The sequence below is a fragment of the Perca flavescens genome, chromosome 2, assembly GCF_004354835.1.
Source record: "Perca flavescens isolate YP-PL-M2 chromosome 2, PFLA_1.0, whole genome shotgun sequence".
Classification (NCBI taxonomy): domain Eukaryota; kingdom Metazoa; phylum Chordata; class Actinopteri; order Perciformes; family Percidae; genus Perca; species Perca flavescens.
In genome coordinates this window covers 27,827,727-27,852,908 of record NC_041332.1, presented here as the reverse complement: position 1 = coordinate 27,852,908, position 25,182 = coordinate 27,827,727, and the positions used below count along the sequence as shown (strand labels likewise).

The following is a 25,182-nucleotide window of genomic DNA, read 5'->3' as shown; positions in this document are numbered from 1 at the left end:
AAGCTGAAGAGACAGCAATTAAGTACAGTGACGAAGGGAGACGCATGCCAAGACACACACACACACACACACACACACACACACACACACACACACACACACACACACACACACACACACACACACACACACACACACACACACACACACACACACACACACACACACACACACACACACACACACACACACACACACACACACACGACTAAGGCCAACAATCTTGTCTAACGCCCAAGAAACCAGCGATCTAAAACATCCTGGGGAAGCGGCAAAATTATTGTGCTTTCACACGTAACTTATCTCTTTTTGTCACCATCATTTTGTCCCTCACTCAACAACCAACCTCACCCTTTTCTTCCTCCACCCATCACTCTCTCTTAGCCTCTTCCTCCCTGGAGGGAAAGGACACGACAAGGTGAACTGTGCAGCAGTAGCGGCAGTGTGAAGTGAACCTTACAGAGATGAGTAAAATGCACAGTTGGCTGCTGGGAAATAACAGCAGTGGCGTAGAGGATATGTAACTTGGGACGTCACAGGCTGTGATGTCACAGGCTGTGACGTCACATAGAAAGCACTCGTAGTAGTGAAGCCTGTGGGCATGGTGCGGATACATGCGAGTGATTGCACATGCAGCGGAGTCGTGAGGCTTCTAGACAAAGAGGCAATGCAGGGATGAGATTTAACTGCAGAGCTAGGGCCCAGTTATTCCTAATACTGTACGTTGCAGCCATTGTATTTTAATATGAAGACATAAAATATACTCTGCTTTGACTAATAATTTGTGCCCTTGTTAAACATTTATATAATCTAGAATCTATGAATATGCAAACACGGTTTCTTTTCGAAATGTAACTATTCGACACAAGATGTCTCCTACTTCACTGTCCATTCTCAGTGTACTGTATGTGCACTGGAGGTTTTGAGTTTTAAAAAAAAAAAAAAAAAAAAAAAAAAAAAAAAAAAAAAAATCACACTTGTGTAAGCTAGGAATGAAACTACGACTGGCTTCCAAACTAGTTCGTCCATGTGTTAAACTCAGATTTAAGGTGAGCACAAGAAACTTTGGAACTTCAGAAGATGAATGTGAAAACAGAATTCTAGTGTCAAACTCTGCACAAACACTATCCTGCACAGTGAAGATCAAATATCCAAGTCAAGTGACAATAAGCAAAAACACATTTTTGACAGGAGGGTAACTTTAAATGAAATGGATATGTGCAGGGAGGAAGTAAACAAAGTCCTCCCTGGTACAAAAAAACAAAACAAATCTCAAATTCAATCAAGTGTCAGCGGGACAAGATGGAACAAACATGAATATAAACAGTAATGTAAACAGGACTAATGCTAGGAGCTCTGTGAGGCTGTATTTAGGCACAGCATTGACCTAAATGCTAAAATCAGCATCACAATGACAATGCTGACATTGTTATGTTTAGCAGGTGTTATGTTTACCATGTTCCAGATCTTAGGTTAGAATGTTAACATTTGATAATGATGGGAAATGTCATTAGTTTTCCAGGTATTTGGTCATGATGGCGCTGAATGAAATGTCAATAATGAAATAAATTATTCCTGAGCGAAGCATGAATGCCTATACAAACTTTCCTCACAATCCATTTAACAGAGGTTGAGACTTTTCACTTAACCATGAATGTCTGTACAGATTTCCATCGTAATGCATTCACTGAAACTAAGATATTTCCATCTGGACAAAGCGGTGGACCAACCATTATAAACACTAAGCCGACAACACTAACGACACACAGAAAGCCTTCAGGTCTACTTCACAATTTATAATCACCTTATTTTATATTTTATGGTTATATTTTATTCCTTATTTTAATGTGCACTACTTTGTGTTGGATTCTCACTTTGTTGTTACTTGTGTGTCCTTTTCTTTCTGAAACTCAAGACTTTTATTAGCCACGACTGCTTCCCTGTAAATGCTTAGCACATTATAAATAAAGACTTTGAACCTTGAACATGGAGCTTTAAATCTCTCTCCTCACTCTCCATTTCTCTTTCCAACTGGCATCCATGTAAACCAAATCAGATTAAATACGCTAAATGTGGAGAGGAAAATAGCCCAGAGATCTTGCCAAAGGCTGCAGGGCATCCTCCCCTGCCTGTTCGCCCCAAAATCTCTTGCCTCATCACGTGGGTCAGACAGCAGAGTGTGTCCTAACATGCTCTTCCAGTGGATCTTAAGAGTACATCAGCATTGGTTACAAAACTAGGTGTGGTAAAGCTGAAAACCAGTTTGATGTAACAGGTCAACTTAAAGTGTATTTTCTGCAGAGAGGGATTCTATATTCACAACCCCAAAACCTCTTGAATCATGACTGATCTAAATGAGATGAATGCTGAAGCCAGGTGACTGAGGTCAGGAAGATAAGGGAGATTTAATGGAAAAACAGACTATTAATACTCTCTGGTTGAATGAGTAGTGCAACATTTTGGGAAATAATTTGCTTTCTTGACGAGAGTTAGATGAAAAGATTTATACGACTCTCATGTCTGTCAGTTAAATATGAAGCTATCGCAAGCAGCTGATTAGCTTAGTTTAGCACAAAGACTGGAAACCGAGGGAAACAGCTAGCCTGCTGTCCTAAGGTGACACAATACACCGACCAGCACCTACTAAACTCTATCTCGTTTGTTTAATCTGCACAAAATAAAAGTGTAAAAGAAGTGCTGGTAGGTAGAGCTAGTTCTTTGGACAGAGCCAGGCTAACTGATTCCCCTGTTTATGGCAAAATAACTGTGTCCTGGCTGTCGCTTCATTTACCAAGAGAATGGTATCAATCTTCTAATTCTAGTTTCATTGACAGACAGACAGACAGACAGACAGACAGACAGACAGACAGATGTAGGCCTATGTCCCAAAATGTCAACCTATTCCTTAAGAGAGAAGTATCATTTTTTTTAAATAGCCAATTTGAAGGATGCCTTGCTTCAGACTTCTAGGGTTTCATCCAGCCATTACCAGCTATCGGATCCCACTCTGTTATATTGAATCAGCAGCGAGAAATGCAGGCCAACAGGATTTCTTTTTCTATAAAGAGAACTGCCTAAACAGTTTAATGGAAACACTCCTGGCAAACACTACAGCAGGAGAGTTTAAACATCAGGTTTTTACACCTGTGTAAGATCACCCGGAGTTAATACTATTAAATGGCTGAGGAGGAAACCGACCAGAGACACTGACACATGAAGCGTCTGCTGGTGCTTTTAAAGCGAAAGCCAGGATTAGATTAGAGAGTGTGATCAATACTACAACATCTTATTTAGACATGCACATACAAGCCAGAGGTTATGATGTTGGCCTACTTTGTCTCATGTTTCTACATTTGCTTTTGTGTTTTTCTAAAGTATACATATGTTTATGGATTAGATGATCCATCTTAACAAAAACTCTAAGCAAGATCAACTCTTCAATTGAATGCTTAATATTTTTGCATTTTTTATCATTACTTCTTAACTCTGAAAGGCAGTTTTAACAGTTGTTACATCCTGTTTTATTCTGGTATTTCCGGTCCACAGCTTCAGATGGATCATCTGATTAGCAGAGAATTGTGCTTGTGTGTGGGCTGAACCTACATGCATATAGACTGGCCATTTGTTCAGGACTCTATCTCCACTCTTCAAATAAACTTTATGCAGTAAACTTTCACCCTGGTGTTGTGTCCATTATTTAATATTGTTGTACGGTATATACAGCCGTAAAATAATATTCAATCTATTTCGCTTTACTTACGGTACATTCCTAACAGTTTTTTTACATCAGGCTGTGTTTCTTATTTGCATGCTAAATATACAATTGTGGTGTTTTGGAAAATCCCACTAAAACCATACGTCATTACTGTGTCAGTGCTTAAAAGTACCTTCAAGCTCAATGTTGGTAGAAAAAGTTTCATTTGTAATAAAGGCGAAAACCAACCACTTTGAAAAGATGTCAGGTTTATTTATGACTTCCTGAACAATAATCTCATGGCAGATTCCCCAACAGAAGAACTTGTTTGTTTGTTTGTTTACAAAGTATAGACATCAGTATTACTGGACAAACAACTGTGCACCTTTGAATGTACTCCCTTTTTGTTTTCTATTTATTTATTTATTCATTTATATTTGGCTAAAAAGAGAATAACTAAATAATTTAGCCGATACGGTTTATTAAAACATGATGACTTGCACATTAACATGGTTTTGTATGTTCATGATGTATGCATTAATGCAAAGGTACATCCATAAGTCACCTACTGAGACACATACAGTATGTACTAATACTGTAATAAGTGTTTTTTCAATAATCTATTTACCGCTGTGCATATTATCAGCCTGTGCATCTTTGTGCTGGCCTTTATTTTTAGCATTCACACCTGTACTGTTAGCATTAGCATTAGTCACATGGCACCCAATGTGAGGCGCACAAGGAGTGTGCTGCTGCTGCTGCTGCTGCTGCCCTCCTCCCCCAACTTCCTCCTCTCCTGCTCACTAGTCTAATCTCGGCTGGGCACACGGAGGTCCCTGCTTTAAATACGCCCAGGGTGGAAGAGGGAGATTAAAAATGACAAGAGTGATTAGTGAGGCTATTAGAAGGCCTGCCCCTGCTGCTGGACAATAACAGGAGTATCTGACTCTTCCTGTCAGCATTAAAACACCCCTCCTCTCCTTCTCCACCTACCTGCTCCCTAACTCTCCAAAAATGTTTCTCCCTCTCATTTACTAAGGTTCAAATGGGATATTTTTCACCTTCTCTTCCCCTTTAAACTCTCCAATTTCACTTCCATTTTTGACTGTGAAAGAAGAAATGGATGATGAATGAGGACACAAGTAGAAAAACAGGAAAACTTGGGCCAGTTGGGAATATGACAGTGAACTGCCAAATCTTGAAAAGTCAAAAAAACAATTGCATAACAATGCCCAGAGGATCTTTGTCTTGTCTCCCTTTTTTCAGATTGCCTCTCTTCTTTACCTCCCTTCGGTCTTTATCACTCCCTTTTTTCCTCTTCTCACCTTTAAAAACACCCTGAAGGCCTCACTGTTCTCATGGTCATGTTTCTCATGCAACACTGCACCGATTATATTGGCAGCTGGACTGTGACTCAACAATATGTCTGACTACATTCATCTTAACTGGAATCTGCACTGCCACTGTTAAAACCTAGACATACTGTAACACCAGTAAGACCAAACTGTGGATGGATATTAGTGCTTTATTTAGAAGCAAACCTATAATTGTACAGGATGTCCTAAGAATAGACTTGTGCTCTCGCGGAATCAAGGAAGCTCCATTTGTTATTCCTAAACCCAGGATGATAGTAATCCAGCAGAACATCAAGACCTGGGGCGGCATTAGTGGGGACAAAAAAAAACAAAAAAAAACACGTTACACCTGGCTGTGATGTTGCACAAAACCACAGAGAAACAAGCAATGACAACCGTCTTAAGGGAACAAAAATGGAACTCTAAATTGGCTGCTCAGTTCAGACAATACAACGATACCTGCAAGGCAGGTGGACATCGAGTGCAGACTGACTGGAAACAGACAGGACAGGGTGTCAGGTTTCTCCTGCCCAGACATGCCAGCATCAGTCCACTGGTTGGCCATGTTGCTTCACTGACCTCTATCCTCTATGAGTGTGTGGCCCATGGCTATTATAATCTGATTTGTAAGCCTTTGCATGGCTCTTATGTAACAGCAGGGATGAATCTGTAGCTGGGGAGATGTGTGCCCACTCAAATCCATCCATGTACCGCTCGGTAAACGGGGGAGGAAGGGGAGGGTAAACCAGCTGGCACTGTGTGTGTGTGAGAGGAAAGCGTGCCATAGTTTGTGAGCATTGGGATGTGTGATGAGACAAATATGGAGGATGAGTAATGACACACACGACATGAGAGATGGCCAAAATTTGCTGAGCTATAGGATTGGATTTAGTGTGCAATGCATCTGACAAATATCAGTGAATCCGGTTAATGTACAGTCACGCCAAGACACTTATTATTTGTATGTTTTCAGTTGTTGTTTTTTTAGCACTTTCACTAATGCTTTTACCATTCATGGCAAGACGGCTAAATAGATCTAGGTATGAGGTTTTTGGAAATGAGTAGGGTAACACAGGAGTGTGCACTTAAATAGAACTGCAAGAAATGAATCCATCCATTGGACGTACTTTTGCTGTTGTGCTAAAATTGCTTCCATCATAAAGCGTATATTGCTTGTGCTCAGTAATTTCTGCACAATCACACCCTCAGTACTCTCAGCCACTCTGCCAGACCACCTATAGTTCTACCCAAGAACCATGAGAAGGTGTTAGAGCATTAACATACAATATGCTGATATTGACTTTAAAAAAAAAAATGTTGTTCCCTCGTAAATTTGATATAGTTATCCTAAATTTAAAGAGCAACTTAACACCAGGTAAAAATCTTGTTTTGTCCGAGCAGTTTAACATCTCACCTTGCTGCAGTGCTGAAGAAGTGTACTTCACAGTGCGTCAGTACCATAGACAGTATTAAACAGTACACGGTGACATCACTGCTGATGGTCAGAGGTGCAACAGAATTAAACTCTCAACCAGAGGGGGCAGTAAACACTGCTTTCCATCCAGGTGTAATCTACAACTGACATTCCCTGCCATTTGTTGGTTCACAATGTGTCAAATAGAGATCGTATGTTTGTGCTTAGGGTTCACTGGAAAGTTTAAGGTTGTGTTGTTTTTCAGTCAGTTAAAGGATTAAAGGTAACCTGGAGCATTTTTTTAAAGGGTGGATCCCTATTTTGCCAATAATAATTGGCTTTGCAAATGTTTTGTGAGGAAGTAAGATGCATTCAAAATGCATGTTGAGGAGTTTCACTAAATGTAAACATGACTTTTGTTTATTTACAAGAAAACCCCACAGTGCACCTTTAAGATTGAGTAGATAGTCTAAAGTCTGCCAGTCTCTGGTTTGATCTCTGGATTAGCAGGATAAATCTTGATGGAGAGCTTTTTATAACCTTATAATCACACTCAATTGCCATTTTGAATCATGCAATTCATACAGACTGGCATAGTGTTTATGTTAGTTGATTCCTTGTTGGTAGAAGTTGTTGTGTTCTCTCTTTACCAGTTAGTTGCCATGTCAGTCCTGCTGACGTAATTTTCAGTCAACACAGAACTTGGAAAAGTGGTTGGTATGAGCAGTTTATTTAATAATTTTAACATTGATCAAATAAGACAATAGTAGTAATTATTTCTGTAAGTCAACTTACCCAAAACTGTAGCGTGTCAATATCCATTCTTATCACTGTTTTTCATAGATGTAGCTAGCTTACTATGATGGAAGCTGACCAACCCATTCTTAATGACACCTATGTTCTACCATCAAAGTGGAACCGTTCAAACATAATGACTATATGCAGAAAATATCTGCTATTAGCATAAGTATTCAAAAATACAATTAGTATCATCACTAGTTAAAGCCAAATTCTCTCATTTTCATCCATCACCAGCAGACAGAGAGAGGAGCATGAACCTGAAACAATGATTTTATAAATGATATTCACTACGAGTTACTCAGCAGTCATTCAAACATACTGCAGAAGCACAGAGAGATACATAACCAACACACTAGCTTTCTCTCTTTCTTTGAACTCGTTGCCCCTCTGCAATTTCCATTTCAAAAGCAAAGTGTGTCTCTCCGAATAAATAATGACAGAGCTTTAAAGCACTTGACTTTTTCCAGCACATAATAAGCACTGAATAAGGGAAACATGTTATATTTATACATTCACTAGTCATTTAAGGCTCAGTAAAGATGCTGCCATGTGTCTCCTAGCAGGAAGACCCTCGCTGCTTTGTCCTCCTCATCAGCTGTTTGACCTTTAACACAAACTGTGTCTTACACACAGAACAGGGGCGGCAAGGCTCGATACCAGCAGATATTTAAAACTGAGCAGGATCGTCACTCAACACAACCAGGTAGCTGCACTCCATCAGTCAATGTCAAAAACAAAAACTCCCACAGAGCACATGACTGGTAATCAAAAACAAAGCCCAATGAAAACATGTGAAACTCACTGAAAATGAGTGATGGAATTATAATCCTTATTAGCTCCCTTTTATCAAAGAAGCACAACTACAGTTAGTCATTTGACAAAATAATCTTAACCTAAGGCCCATTTACTAGCTTGTTTGCATTCTGTTACATTATGTAACCCAATGCAAAAATAAATAGATTTTATAATGATAATGCAAAAAAAAAAAAAAAAAAAAAAAAGGTACAAAATGTTTGTTCTTTTGTATAATTTACCATTATATTCAAGTGCTAGGCCATGTGTAGGTAAAGTAAGGGCTCATAATGTATAATGTAAAAATAATAAATATGTATATGAATAATAAAATAAACAGTGAACACATTAGAAAAGAGAGGTGATAGGTAGAAGAGATTTGGAGCAACAGCAAGAGAAGAAATAAGATAAAGACAATAAAGTCACAATCCAGCAGGAGTGTACAGACTGTCCCAGTGGTCTGTAAGAGCGCAAGGGACACCAACACTCATCTAAGGTCCCTGAACTCAACACATCTTTTCACAGCTTTTTACAACACCAGACTGGAGTGGAACAAATGCTGCCTGGCATGATGGAAGATTCATTATCATTGTTGATGAAGATAAATGTCTTTCACTTCTAACTTCCAGCTAAACTATCAGGCAGCGACAGCAGAATAATGGATCCTGCAAAAAACAAGCAGCCATGCTTTTTGAAAATCAATAAAGCAGCTAAAAAAAACTCCAAACACTACCACAGACTTTCAATCACACTGAACCAATCCCTCAGAAAATAAACAATATTAATACATCCAGAGGCCGGCATGACCCATTAAAAGAGGAGAATTGAATTGAAAAGCCTCAACAGACCAACATCCTCTATATTTGATATTGACTATCTGCTATTCATCAGTGGTCTGATTTGATTAGTTTTACAGTCCATAAAGAAGGTCACCTCAGGAGGGGACGCAAAGCAAAAAATAATGATATCCAGAATACTGATGGTTACTGCTGAACCTTTATATTCATACAAAGGTAGATTTTTACAATATTATTAGCCAATTTAATTGATTAGTCAACTGACAGAAATCTGAAGCTATTCTTCCTTTCTTTTTCCATGATAGTAAACTGAATAACTTTAGGTTTCGGAGTCTTGGTCAGACAAAATAAGCAATTTAAAGACATCATTGGAAAAATATTATGGGCGCATACACACACACACACATTAACATGCTGATTATTGCTGAAAAAAAAAAAAATATAATATATATATATATATATATTTTTTTTTTATATTTTTTTTTTTAGGTGTTATAAACGAAACCATTAATTGTAGAAATAATCAGCATGTTAATCCACATTTTAAATTATTGTTAGTTGCAGCTCCTAAAAAAAGTCAGCAGGGAAAACACCCCGAAGTGGTGGAGGTTCAATACAGTTCAATGAAGAAGACTTGTAAATTAGATAGTGTTTCAATAAATCATCTGGAAGGGATCAATAAACAACTCACCTTTTGACCTTGTATATTACTAATGCGTGTACATTAGCGTATTAAAGTTGTTCTCAGAATGTTGGCAGAGAGGAGCTTCTGTTATTTAGCCTACCCTCATTGATATAACTGGGGTGGACAAAATAACAGAAATACCTGTCAGTAAAATGCATTACAATTCAACAGCACCACAAAGTATAGCCTCCAAAATTACAATACAGTTCAGCATCTCTCTAAAGAAACTGAACATTAAAACCTTCATGAAGGTAGGATTAATGGAGGACTGCTGCATTAGACTGCACTAGTCTTAGCTACAGTAGGTGTACATGATGAAGTGGAAACTGATTGCAGCTGCTCAGCAGTGCTTCAGAAAATTAAATTTGATAAAAAATAAATAAATAGTGTCTGTCCGTTTGTGCCTACGATAACAAAGCAGGTTGAGGTTGATAATAATTCATGGATTCAAGCCCAGACACACGTTTTCACGTACAATCTCATGAAACAATGGTTGGTCTTATCTCAGCGGTGAGACACAAACATCTGCTTCATGAGCTTTTTAAGGGAATATGCCAACAAGAAGAAGAAAAAACCCTAGCAAAAAGCAAACAAACCGTGTTTATTAATGTACACTATTTACTTCTCCTATTAAGATTTTTTTATTTATCATTTATTATCTGTTTATACACCAGCCTCCATGTACGGGTGCTCACAGGAGGGGGTACAGTTCTTGACAAACACATGAATAATATATCTTGTTATATATCTGCTGACAATTATAGTCTGTTATGAATCATTTCTTAAATGTTTATATAAGGTTTGTGAACAGTAAATAAGGGGGACTTAAAGTAAAGTCTTGCTCAAATGATATATGCAAATGTTCTCATTTTCAAAAGCAATTTGATGGAACATCATTATACAGTCTTTTGTAGCTTTAACTTGATTTAGGTGTGTTCTATGCAGACTTTTAAGACAGGGACAAAAACAAAAATCTAATCAATTCCATTTATAGTAAGACTCCTTTTCTCCCAGGATTGCTACACTTTCTTACCTTTATTTGAGTCTGCAGAATTTACACAATTATCTACTCAAACTAAGTTATCTACAGTGCAAACACCTGCTCACATGGCTGATAACATACACACCTACTGTACATGCAAGTATACGGCAGACCGTTTATTATAAATTAAAAAGATATTATTTTTGCAGTTAATTCAAGACGTCTAATCCACAGTGCGTGTGTGCGGTGTTTTGTCACAACGGCAGAAAAATAACTTAGCTTACCCAAAAGCCTGTGTCACTTTGTACAAGTCTAGAAGATGATGAAGAGGCTTGTTTACACAAAGCACCAGCGTGATTCAATTACTCATAACTCAACTACATTGTAAACAATAACATTAGAGCAATTACACATAATAGTAAGAGTTTAAATCATTTATTACTGTATCGTATATAAGTGAAGACATGAAGCCGATATGCTGTATCTGCCTCTTCACATGACCATCCTTAAACATTTGAGTGTTTTTCAGCATAAAGTAAAAAAATTATACATTAGCAATGCTCTAATAAAATACAGCCAGGAGGAGTTGTGGATCTCTGACCCCGCCGTCCGGTACATGCACCACGTTTTACAGATTACAGCTGCAGTGCTCTGATTCGGACTCACACACAGCTCCAATACGTGATGCAGAGTCACTGTGCTCTGATTAATCCGAGTATAATCCCTGACAAGCCATTCAGTCTCAGCTCTGCAGTTGGTAGGAGGACGCTGTGTGTGTGCACAGGGTGAGTCCACGGCTAGATCAACTGACATGGCTTTTTTATTTTCACTAGGGGAAGCATACTAGCACAAAAAGATACATACTGCCCTCTCCAAAACCTGCTGGACACTCGCTTTAGCAGACATGTAAATACAATAAAGCATATTCTGTTCTCTCCCACCCCTCATTACTGTCCTCTCATGAGCCAAATTAGGCATTAGGACTGAGCGCATGATGCTGCAACTGCATGAAAGCAAAGCCTCCTCTCCTCTTTTGTTCCCAACATCGTCCTCTTCTCATGGCTTCCTCCTCTCATCCTGCTCTCTCCTACACTTCATCCTCTCTTTCAATCATCTTTCATCCTGCTTTCTTCCTTTCTGCACCACACTTTTCCTGCCCAATTGTCCTCTCTACTTAATTTCCAGCAATACATGCGTCTGCTACAATATAAAGTTCATATTATTCTGTGTCACTGCATTTTGCTCCTTCTTGTTTTTAACATGTCATAGCTCACAGGTGTGCCGGTCTGCTACTTCGGTTCGGACTGAAACATCTTACCAACTATTGGATAGATTGCTTTGAAATTTTGGACATTCATGGTTCCCAGAAGATGAATCCTTCTTACAGCAGGTTGTTTTTTTAGTGAAATGTTTTGATAACTGCCATGACATGAATACTTATCTATTGTTTTTGTGAACTATGGTGATCCTCTGACAGTCCAAATTTTATTTTGCCCAAAAAGTTAGTTATTGACCAAAGTAAAACCTCAACAGTACTTTGTCCTTACTGCTACTTTGCATTGATTAGAATGCTGATGATGTTTAAACTACAGAAATGACCAGTCCAATGCATATTATGTTATATTATATCATGTCTATTTAGACATGAACTATTTTTTCTCAGAAACAAGACTAAGAGTCTACAGCTACGCAAGCAACTCTGTGAGGTTGTACTGAGTGGTGACAATGGCAGTGCTAACATGCTAACTGTTTACCATGTTCACCATCTTTGTTTAGCATGTTAGCATGATCACATTAGGGAATTAGCACTAAACACAAAGTATAGTTAAGGCTGATGGGAATGTCATTAGTTTTGCAGGTATTTGATCATTTTGACCTGATGATGTCATTGACAAGAGAGGAACGGTCGGGGATCATCAAAGTCAGTAGGATTCATCATCAGGGGATCATGAATGTCTGTTCAAACTTTCATTGCAATCCATCAAATAGTTAACAAGATAATTCAGTCTGGACCAAAGTGATGGACCAACCAACATTGCCAGAGATCCGTGATGCAAGTATGGCTAAAATCTCTCTAGCATTACATTTAATATCATAAATTCAAAAAAATTAAATGATCTTTTGGATACATCAATATACTGTCACAAACATATCCTAATCTATCTCTACTGATATAGGTTCCCCAAGACCTTTATTCTGACACCACCCTCTGGCCAACTATTACTCATTACTGCTGCCAAAAACAAAATTTGGTCCTCAACCTTTCTCTGTCTAACTATTTGGTTTTCTTTACAATGATCATTATAGCCTCACTGAGGGGCTAGAGTGGCTGATGACTTCTTTTTCTTCTTGTCTTGTTTCATGTTATTTTTTATTCATTATATCAATGCAAAATGTTACATTTCTGTCTCAAATCTTGACTGAAAACGTGATTGTGTGACTTGATTCAGGAGCAATGACCGGACGATGACCTTTAACCCTGAGTAAATGCACTATACATCAGACAATATCTTCACAAGGTCTCTGGGGATGTAAAAACATCCATATCTACAAATTATACTTCATTCCATTTCATTACACATCGGCAGTTATAAAAGCCAATAACCAAAATGGGTTTCGGGGATAGTGTACTTCAAGCTTCTGGGTTATAGATTTGGGTAATAATGATGTGACCTGAATGTCCCTGAAGTAGAAGTTTGTGTGTGTGTGCGTGCGTGCGTGCGTGCGTGTGTGTGTGTGTGTGTAGGTGGTTTAATTTAGTCTTATCAATGTTTCAGCTATTGCCACGGATAAAAGCAAAAACATTTAACCTCTGCAAGAATGTTGACACATTAACTGTGGAATAATCATATAACGAAAACCTGGTTGTATTATTTTGTTGTGTAATATTACTGAACTTTCAGCAAGTCATATTAATGGTCGATATCTTCAAAATAATATTTTAGGGGGAACTATGCAGAACATATAAGTACCTACGCTCAATTTCCCCATTTATTAAGTTAGATAAGACAAACCTTCACCCAGCACTTAATAACAGGTCTTGAGAATTTCCCTTCCTTCCCGCAGTGGTTGATGCCCGGAATATATACAGTAATATGCCAGTCCTGAATAAAACATTAACTGTGGCCTGAATACTGATGCTGGGAGAGAGGGAGGATGAGAAATAAGGGAGTGGAAAAGTGGAGATAGAAACCACAGATAGTGATGAACAACAGCTCACTTTCTATAGATAAACCAAAAACCTTAAGCAAGCGTCCGAATGACGGAATCTGCAGAACACAGTTTCTTTCACTCATCACATCTTTCTTCTTGGCAGATTTGGAACTGGCTAAACACTGTTTATTCACATTTCGTCAACATGAGGACATTTAACGAGTTTACCTCACCAGTGCTCTTATTCAAAATATGCTGATAGCATTTAACCACAGGACAAGCTAAGATTAGGACTAGTACAGGCCATGTCTGTCGGTCATTGACCTCCAGAACAAAGCGGACGTCAGAACGCTGTGAACTCCACAGTCCAGTTTTCAACCTTCTGGCTACTACATGTACAGTCGTGTCAACAGTTTATTTAAAGTTTCTGCCAAAGTCCATCCTGTTCTATTGAATACTTTTAATAATCTATGGGATTCATTGAGATATACAGCATGTCAAGACTTGATGTATTGATTCTGGCCACACCTTATCATAACGTGTAGCAGCAGCTCTGGAGATGGCGAGTCATGTTTATCATATGATAAAGAGTCAACAGACAAAAGGGTCGTTCTCGTTCTCTAAAGGATTTATGAGGAATCTGGGAAAGACTTCCTTGTTTGAAAACTATTGGAAGGGAGCAGCCTTCAGAAGCTGGGCTTAAATATCTGATAAATATTTGCACTTGTCAGAGTGATAACTGAAATGTATGCCTGCTTAGCTAGCCCAAGCAAAGGACAGCAGAGGATCCTGATGTGGACATTTCAGAAAAAGGGCTCTACTGTATGTAAAAATGTTTTTTTAAGCTGGAAGCAAAAAAGTGAAAAAAAAAAAAAAAAAAAAAAAGCACTGTAAGGGAAGTAAATAAATGAAGATAAAAGTAGGGGTGATAGCACATTTGACTTTCATGCAGGAGATTAAAGTTTGCATTTTTTCAAACCTGAAATAGACATTTGCCTTTTTTTTTTTTTTTTTTTTAACAGTAATCAGGATCACTTCCTAACCGTTAGCCATTCTGAAGTTATTAGTTAGGAGGCAAATATTGTACTTTTAACTCCATTACATATATTTGATAACTTTAGTTACTTGATAGTTTGCAGCTCTAGATTAATACAAAATATAATCAACAAAAAATTTATGATTTTGTATTATTATAAATATAACTACCCAGCAGTATATAAAGAAGTTAGAATTAGCTGCATCTTAAGCTAACATTAGAGTAATACATATACATTATTGCATCAATAATTCTAATACAATAATATAATATTCAGAAATGAGCCACTCTGCATGAGTACTTTTGGTACTTTAAAAAAAGGTCCAGTGTGTAACGTTTGTGGCTGTTCATTATCAAAATATGTACTGCCCTTCACAAACTTGTCTTTTTTTATGAATATTGACCACCACCATCAATTCCAAGTATTCCTATTGGCTTGAAATTTTACAATTGCGTTTGCATGAACTGGGGTAGACGCTCCATATTTATGCACCATCTTGAAATACGTTAGCCGGTAAGGGACATACAGGCTATACTGCTCCACCTTTCGCGTTTTTGACTCACAGCTGCGGTGTCCAGTACTGACTGCCTCTTGTGATCCTACATGTGGGAGCATAATTTTGCCTCCAACACTACAAATATAAACTATTGCTACTACTCTGTGAATCCTTTGACCTAGATGACGGAGACATTTATTTGACAACTTTTTTTTTTTTTTTAATCAGAGACTAATTTGGCAATCAAATTATCATTTCCCAAGCAAAATACCAAACACACCAGACGCTAAATCTAGAAGCCTATATACAAATAGATTAATTGAGAAAATTATGGGCACAGTTGGTGAAAGCAATCGTTAGATGCAGCCCTACCTGGAATTTATGAGTAAAAAACTGGCATAGTAGCAATATCAACTAATAAAATTCAGTTTCTCCTAAAGCCTGCAAGAAAATGCTGTAAATCCCTGCAGATCGAGCGTTCTCCACACTTCCTGTTTGACTTGGCTGAGTCCTTCCTCCTGCTCCAGCCTTTAGTATCTCTTGGCTCTCTTGAAATTTTACCTTTATCTCTCTGCCACTCCCTACCTTCTCACAAAGGCCGCTCTCTATCTACTTCTCTTTCCCCTTTCTTGTCTTCTCTTATCGCGCTTTCCTTACTGCACTCTCTTTGCCCCTCCCGCCTCTTCTGTTATCTCCCAGCTGGATCTATTCTACGCTGCACTGCAGTAGGCCTGGATGAGGATCCAGGCTGGATGAGTCACCCACTCACAATCTGCTGCCCTAAAGCCCTGCAGGCGTCAGTCACATCCAGGGACCCCACTGCTGTCCATGGGCATGCATGGATGTACATCTATGCACACTCACATGCATGCTTGCACATTGCATACCTACAGTATTTCTGAGGAAATACAAACCAGAAATACCTTCTGCGTCTACGTCTGTGCACTTACATACATGACGAATTAACTTCAAATGGACCACAAAATAACTTAATTATTTGTCTCTAAGCTTCAAACTAAATCAAGATGGTTTTGAATTGCAAAATCATAATGCTACACATAATACAATGAGGACAAGACGTGTAGTATTCATATTAGTATTCAGCAAACACACTGGGAAACCTCTAGTAGAACCAGGCCTGAATACAAAATAAAGGATTACTGCTCTGCTACCCACTGTAAGAAATATACACCATCCAAATGTGATAGCTGTTTCTTAACACCAACACATACTCAGACAGATGATGTAGCTTCTGTATCTTGACAAATTATTTAGTTTACATACAGAACATTGGTGATAGAATACTGCTCCTACAGCCGTTCCTAAAAGGTGTCTTGGCTGAGTTTTCCAGCTTTTCTCAGTCTGAACAGATCACTTCATAATAGGTGGCATTGTTACCTGGAGTTTACAATGTGAGGTGTCTTTCAAATCTGGAGATATTCTACTGCTTTCATTAAAAAAGTTATTTGTAATTTGTGCTGGCAGTAATTTTCCATGTGTATATTTTTTATATTTTTAAGACTGAGAATCTCGATTTGGAAAGAAATGGTTCACACAAATCTGGTGTTACTGATATACTGAATCAGTGATACTACCATCCTATATTCATCAAAGTGATTAGATTTAATATTTCAATATTATTATAGGTTATATGCTGATCGGTGCCCAAGAACATAGCTGAAATACGGTAACTTGAAGTATATTTAGCACACAATACTGTTTGGACCTGATTAAGAGCAATGTCTTCCTCAGTTTTGAAGTTGCAGCTAGGACTCATAATAGTACTATAGGTAAAGGTATCATAATAAAATTTAGACAGACAAAAGGTCAACCATATCTAACCATTTTTGAAATTCAACTAACTCTCAAATTCACGAACTGTACATACAAAAATAAGTGCCTCAATGGATTTAAACATGACGTGCATGCAGAAGCTTCCAAACCTGTGAGGAAACTTGTGAGCCTCTTTCTGACATTGACAACAAGCAAAGCAACCATTTTATCTGGAAAAGCTATAAGACCCGCCCCCAAAATACTTTTCTTTTTGTTCTCTCCCTCTCACCCTGGCACACTTTCTCAGGCTCTTTCCATCCTCTTCATCTCCCCTCTCTCCTTTCTGCAGTTTCTATTTAATTAACATATTTTTGTCTTCCTACTGGCAGCACACACTCACTCCATTGAGATATGCTCTATGCAGCCGAGAGAGAGAGAGAGAGAGAGAGAGAGAGAGAGAGAGAGAGAGAGAGAGAGAGAGAGAGAGAGAGAGAGAGAGAGAGAGAGAGATAGAAAAAAAGGTATTTAAACTGGGGGTTGACTTAACAAGCAGAACTGTAGGTGATGCACCATGCAAACTACTCTTTTGCAAAACCATTAGTTGAGGAAATAACAGCCCACCCACACACAGTAGCATCTGCTCAAAAGCATGAGTTGATTTGTGACTTAAAAAGTGATCAAGTGCCACCTTCAAAAATATGCCAGACAGAAGCAATGTCTTAGCTTAACATAACACTGGCTACATAATGACATGCTAATATTATTGTTTTTCGATAAAGTACAAATTGCCTCAGGCAGTCAAACATATTACAGCATATGGAGAAGTGTGTGTGTGTGTGTGTGTGTGTGTGTGTGTGTGTGTGTGTGTGTGTGTGTGTGTGTGTGTGTGTGTGTGTGTGTGTGTGTGTGTATGTATGTATGGCAATTTGAAGTGGACCTGTTGGGTTTTATCCTTCATCCCCGTGCTTCCTTTCTTTATAAAATGGCCACCGTTATTAATGCACCACTATGAGCCAGGCTGTCCTTGGGTAATATATGTCTTCCATCAGAGAAAGCGTGATTGTGTAAAATAAATTACTCAGTGACGTATGTGAGAAGGTGAAGCGGAGGTTGTGTGAGCATGTGTGTGTTAATCTCACGAAACTCCTGTCACTCCATGGCTTTCTACCTTTTATGGTCGGTTTGTCTCTGCAGATTGCATTAAGTCTATAATGAAGAAATGCTGCAAGCCACACAAGAATGAGAATTTTACATCTCTCACAGAGCAGATGCTGTACACTTGACGTCAGACAAAGCTGCGCAGCTAATTAGCAATTAGTGACCCATCGGGCTATAAGGTCAATGCAGCGTTTTATGATGTGCAATCTGTTTCAATCTACATATTGTTGGACATTATCGCAGCTCCATGTGTTTATGGAAATGTTTTATATTGAGATTTTATGTCATCACAGATATTAGGCCTACGATGTCCTGTACTCTGCTGTCCATATGGCTCTGCTTTCCCTACTTTGAGACAATTTCATGTGATCCACTTTGATTCAGCTGATTATAGCAAGGTAGCTTTTCCTTTAATATCTGTGGTTGAACCATTTAATGTGGCACAGCAATTAGCACTGCTTTAAGCCAATATTGGATTTCAATATGATTTTGCATCAATTTGATGAAGAAACCTTAATTTGTTGTGTATTCAATTAGCTGTATTAGCTGAAATTAAATTATTGCCTGGTTATTTCATCCAATAACCATTCAATTTAATATAATCCATATTACCCACACCTAACTGTCCTGAGTGATGATACTGAGAAAAGAGACGACTGTACATCTTGTGTATAGTTAATGCCATTAAAGGAATATTTTGTCTTTATGCTAAAATGAGCTAACTGGCTACCATACAGACATAACATTGGCATCAATATTCTCATCCAATTCTCAGCAAGAAAGCGAATAAGCATATTTGCTGAAAATTTGAACCATTCCTTTAATGCTGATATACATTCTGACAAATTCCTGTCCAATTCTTTTAATTCCCTGGTCCCATCCCTTAATCTCTGTGACACTATTGATGTGTTGGGGTGGGGGTACTGCCATGGTCTGGTTGGAGGATGTGTGTGTAAATAGCCAGATTGCTGGGTCGCTGCCTTAGTGAGTCTGGGCCTGGATTACAGGGCTGTGGCACTGGAACAGAGGAATTGATAGGAGCCTTCTGCCACTAAGAGTCTGGGGAGGGTGACAGTGTGTTGGGGGTTGGGGGTGTGTGTAATGCTGAGGAACAGACGGGAGGAGACCACAGAGACAGCTAACTCTGAGCTGACTTGAATCGCATTGGGAGTAAAACTGTAATGAAGGCCGTAAAAATCTACAAATTCAAATATATTCACTGCATATTTACACACTCAACCATGCCTCTTTATGGATGCACACTGAAAGCTACATAACTGTATGCATATTTACAGATATGAATGCTCTTATGCACCCCTCGCCTCACACACAGAAGCATTTGAGGCTGTAGAGGAACAGGGAGCGAGAGGGCTCTGCTAATGGGTGACAATAGACTCATCACACAGAATTAACACAATCTGTGCAGCCATCTAATGCCCTGTGTTGGCTGCTGTCTACTTCCAATCTGATCAAATGAGCTTCTGATTAAAATTGAGATGTTAACAGCAGAACACAACCTTCTGCAAATTCTTCTTCTTCTTCTTCTTCTTCTTCTTCTTATTTCCTTTTATTTGATTTCATCCTTAAAAATGATAAAACTTTCAGTTCATTGTTTATATTTGATCTGTAAGTGCTGCACTTCAAGAATAACAACATTCCTGTGTCTGGCTTAAATCATCTACACAAGCCTCTCAAATGTCAGTGTGACATGAACAATAATATAAATAACAAATGGCAGCATAAATAACTAAAAATACAATACTAGACTCTGTTGTATCGCCACATGGATCCCAGCTGTTAAATGTGTAAATTAACTCCTGTCCTCACAAACTGCTGTGTTAGTCCCAGTAATTCTCATCCAACATGTAATTAATAGGGTTCACTATCTACAGACACCGACCTTCAAGAGATACACAACTATCAGTGTCACAAATGAGAAATTATACCCTCCCATCTATCTCAGTGACGATTAGGAATAATGTGAACTGGGAGCTGTAGCTAAGGCCATTTGGAGACTGGGTGAACTGGAGAATATGGAGGGAGAGAGCAGCATGTGTGTGACTCAGCCAGGCTCGGGGTGTCCTGCTGCGTGACGCCTAAAGCTGACTGTCAGTGTTACTGTGACTCACCCCGAGAAACAGGACAACCTCCCTCAGATGCTGAGCTCCCAGCCAACACCAGAAATAAAAGTCATTCTAAGCTCTAGAGTTAGTGGAAGGCTGCGGGGACAGATCTGTCCATACCTTTGACCATCAAGATGGCCTATGGCCAGGCTGCTGTGAGGGGGTGGCAGGGCCAAAGGGTACAGACGACCCCAGGCCAATGCACAGGTCTATAGTGCTGGTGTGGGTTGGATGAGGGACCTACAATTTGGAACATGTTGTCCGCCCTGTCCATCATTTCTGATGGCAGGCCTGCCTATGACCAGCACTCTGGTGGCCTTCAAACTTACTGAGAGTCTGGGCTCTAAATAAAATATCTAAGATACTAAAATGGGAGGGATGGGTTAAGGAAGCCTCTGAGTAACCTTGGACTGAGTATCTTCTTATGCATTAGTCCAATCTAAAAACAACAGATGATTCAGCATTAGGAAGGGGACGCATGATTTAATTCAGCACTGGTATCCCGCAATAGAAGATCAGCGCGTTTAGAGGGCGCCGAGGACATGGCGTGCCGCTGCTGGTACAGTAGGAGCGGATTTCTCCAAGGCGCACTTAACGATTGCGTAACACCGTGCTCCTCCTCGGAGTTCCCACTGTGTTTGGCTGAAAGAAACTGATTTAAACCGTCCTTCATTAGAATGGCAACAACTTGCGCAAATGTGAGCGGCTGCCCGTTAGCTGCAGCTCTGGTGGTTTTCTGTGCGGAATGTCATCTGAAGGGTACCGAGAGGAACTGACGTCCCCGACATCACCATCATCACAATGTCGTGCCACCTGCATCCCAGATGGCCACACAGAAACAGGACTGAATCATTATCGTGGGTCTTACTGTTAACCACAGCAGAATACAGAGCGGATGCTGCAGTGCAAAACACGAGTAACACATTATTATATTGGTGCAATGCTGCACCATCTTTTCAGTGGAGTACATTTCAGCACGAGGACAGCAATGAGTAGGTGATTTAGAGGGAATAGATGGAGCACAGCTACAGCAGGCTGCTATGAATGAGTGCAGCCCGAGGTGTTAATAAAGACCGATCTGTGGCTACTACCCAAACGCCACTGCACTGTTCTCCACCAATGTGACGCTACAACATGAAGAGCTGGTGTTCAGGACGTCGCGTTCTTCTTACCTGAGTGGCTTTGTGGAATTGCTTCTTCAGCCCCGCTACAGACATGGTTGCTACACGGTGGTTCTAGCTGTGGATTTAAATTTGATGCTGCAGGTGCGTGAGGGAGGAAATCACGATCCTATAATTGTTTCTGGTGGTGATGATCTTGCAACCGTGGCTAACCCCGGTCTACGCTGGTCTTCAGCAGAGGGATCTCCTGTGAAAAAGAGGACAGACTAAAGCCCTGATGATCAGGCTATTGGATGTCAGAGCCACATGTCTATAAAACGGCGCTGACGTCGGAGTCAGCTCCTCTTAAAGCGGCCGCCGCCTCTCCACGGCTGGATACTCGAAAAGGAGGCTGAGGTATTTCTAATCTAAGCTCATTTAGGAGATCAAACTGGGGGACGGCGACATATACATATATATGTAGACTTAGTTTAGTCCAGTGGTGGAACGTAAATGAGATTAAGTACATTTACTCAAGCCTACTTAAGCAGAAATTCGAGGTGTTTGTAGGCTACTTTACTTGAGTATTTCCATTTGCAACATCTCAGAGGCAAAGACTTTTTACTCCACTACATGCATCTGACAGCTTTAGTTACTTTTCAGATTACAACTTTGCATACCCTTCCTCTCCATTGAAAACCATGTATCTCTAAATTTGTTGATTTTGAACATACACTGAAGGATTCAGTTTTCCTTTATGGGCTGAGAAAAATAAGCAAAATAACTATTTTAAAAACCCTCTTCGATTAGTGGAAAATCCATCATTATAAAGCCGAAAACAGGGCTATTTTTCTCATGAAAAGTGGACTTTTTAGAGATACATGATTCTCAAACATAATGATCTTACAGTATAGTATATGTTGCGGTGCTGTAGATAAAGGAGTTAAAATTAGCCCAACCTTCAACACCTACAGTTCAATTCACGGGCACCAACTCTGGTGGACATTCCTGCAGTCAGCATGCCAATTGCACGCTCCCTCAAAACTTGCGACATTTGTGTCATTGTGCTGTGTGATACAACTGCACATTTTAGAGAGGCCAGCAACTTTATTTTTTTATTTTTGTTTACTGACTGGTTAACCATGCTGTCTAATCAGCATCTTGATATGCCACACCTGTGAGGTGGATGGCAAAGGAGAAGTGCTCACTAACACAGATTTAGACAGATTTGTGAACAATATTTGAGTGAAATAGTTCTTTTGTGTACATAGAAAAAGTCTTAGATCTTTGAGTTCAGCTCATAAAAAATGGGGGCAAATACAAAAGTGTTGCGTTTATAATTTTGTTGAGTGTATATAATAGTAAAATGCGGACAGGGAACATACTTTTGATACTTTAATTACATTTTGCTGATACTTTTACTTAAGCGAGGTTCTGAATGCAGGACTTTTACTTGTAGTAGAGTATTTTCACATTGTGTAGTACTTTCACTTCAGTAAAGGATCTTCCACTTCTTCACTCAGCTTTAATCTGACATTAGGAGGAAATAATGCAGAGAAAAGTAAAACATATCAAGGTTTGTTGGTTAAAGACTAAAATGTGCGTTGCCCTTTGCAGTGGTGGTACTAAAGGTATTGTCTTTGATTCAAATTAGATGAATTGGATATAGACTACCATCACCTTGGCGAGAAATAAATACAGAGAGACTACAAAAACAGTTGGGATATACAATTAGTTTCGGTGCTTGCACCTCTAATGAGACTGCCTTATAAAATGAAGCCTGACAGCTTCAGCAGCTCCCAACTTCTCCAGCACCCTGGACAGCGCCCATCAACAGAGAGACAGAAGTCCCACTACGAACTTAGTGACTACATTTCTTCATATTCCATCGGTGAAATTGACTCCACATTGAACAATAGAATGGTCCAGGTGCAAAAATGCTTATTTACACACAAAAACGATCACACACTGGTGTTAATAAAAGAAAGCAACAAGCGTGAAAATGCACACCTACACAAACCTTTAGGGGCCATCCACACGGAAACGTTTTTTTGTGCAAACGCACATGTTTTGCATCGTTTGGGCCGACCGTCCAGACGAATCCTGCAAACGCACTTTTTTGAAACCTGGGGCCTGTTTCACAAAAGCAGAATATATAAATCCAGGATAACTGATAAAGCGAGGCTTGACCTAGTCTAATCTGTGCATCCTGGCTTGGTACATTTCACGAAGGCCAAGCCAGGCTGAAAAGGAACGACTAGGTCGAGCCAGGCTGAACTAATTCAGATAGATGCGCGTCCACGGATTTCCTGAAAAAGACCGCGAGGTCGATCACAGATTTACTGATGCCAAAATGGAGAATAGGCATTGTAGATAGGCAAATTTTTACAGAGTGAGCAGCAGCTTCTTGTGGAAGTATGATGACGTGAAACGCATTATTTGAATAAAATAACACGGCCGCTGTACTGAAACAGCGAGAGAAAGTGTAGCAGACGATCACGGACCGACTGAATGCGTAAGCAGCCTAAATATATACATTAACTGACCTCTGCTCTGAATGGAAACCGTCATAATCCTACCATTCAATGATTAGGCTACTAATCATTTGCACAAATTAACAATTGTACTCTTTGCCTTAAAAATAAGCAGAAGATAATGTTATCTCAGGAAATTTACCATGAAGATCCATTTTCTATAACGCTAGAATATGAAGCGTAAATATCTCTTTCACTCTGTTCCTCCCTCTCTCTCATTGGCTAAAATATTAATTTCCTAAGTCATATTAACTTCCACTAGGCCTACTCGCTTTTAATGCAAAGTGTACAGGTGTTCGGTTTTGCAAATGACAAGTGACACATTGAATGGTTTCATTTAAGAGCAGTAGTTCATAAATGTATATTTTTAGACTATCATTTAGTCTGTCCGCTATTATCCGTCACGCTTTTTCTCGCGTTTTTTTATTTTTTCTAGAGGACGAGTTTCCTTCTCTAGATATTATATGCCTTGCTCCCTGGTATATATGGACATAGAAAATAAAAACACTGAAGAAATTGCACTGTAAAATCTAGAAACTATAAAGATAATAAAGTGATAAATTCCATGCATACTATAAACATGAATGGAACAGAGTATATTCATCAGTTATTTCCCCCCAGGCAAAATATAAGGTCAAAAACCATTAAGGTGTCCTCTCCCTGTTGTTACATGAATGTACAGTAGCCTACATCACTAGATAGTTACTGGTCCAGTGAACTAAGTCTATAATTTGGGAGGATTGTACAGTTAGGATATGTTCTTAAAATTGTACAATCCTCCCAAATTATAGTCCCAGTTTACTGGACAACACAAATTGTGTGCTAAGAATGCCAAATACAATGCACATGGAAGCAGAACAAACATGATCCTTATTGTTAAAGAATAAAAAAATAAATTATAAACTAAAATAATTTAAGGTGCATTGGGGAACTATAGAAATGTACAGCATTGTATGTATTGCCCTTAGTAACAGACTTCATTTAAAACTCATTTGAAATTTTATCAGCCTTTTCTAATTATCTCAACAACTGCCATAATATATTCATCAAAATCTTACAAAAATATGAACAGCAGTCTTCATACAGCAATATAACAGTAACAATGACAAATTTATAATTATAAAAAAAAAATAATGGTCACAACTTTAAATAATAACAGTACTTAAATGAACAGCAATATGCACCTGTTGTATTTTAATCCAGGCTGATAACAAAAGGGTAAAATCACTGCTGAGTGAACAGAAAAGGTTCCAGGATTAAATAAATCCTGGCTGTTAGCCTGGTCAGG

The 25,182-nt window shown here is 39.0% G+C and overlaps 1 protein-coding gene across 8 annotated transcripts in view; it reads right to left on the bottom strand.

Annotated features, from left to right (window-relative positions):
- The window catches only part of sh3gl2a (SH3 domain containing GRB2 like 2a, endophilin A1), a 35,517-nt gene extending 12,096 nt beyond the window's left edge, over positions 1-23,421 (bottom strand). For 5 of the 8 annotated variants that reach the window (XM_028596159.1, XM_028596167.1, XM_028596184.1 and 2 more), the window contains exon 1: positions 21,433-21,712. In XM_028596159.1, the coding sequence (XP_028451960.1) occupies positions 21,433-21,477 (45 nt within the window). In that variant the 5' untranslated portion in view covers positions 21,478-21,712. Of the gene's footprint in view, positions 1-21,432; positions 21,713-23,380 lie in introns of those variants that run through there. The other 3 variants (XM_028596175.1, XM_028596215.1, XM_028596199.1) reach the window with 3 other exon arrangements.
- Between the last annotated feature and the right edge of the window lie 1,761 nt (positions 23,422-25,182).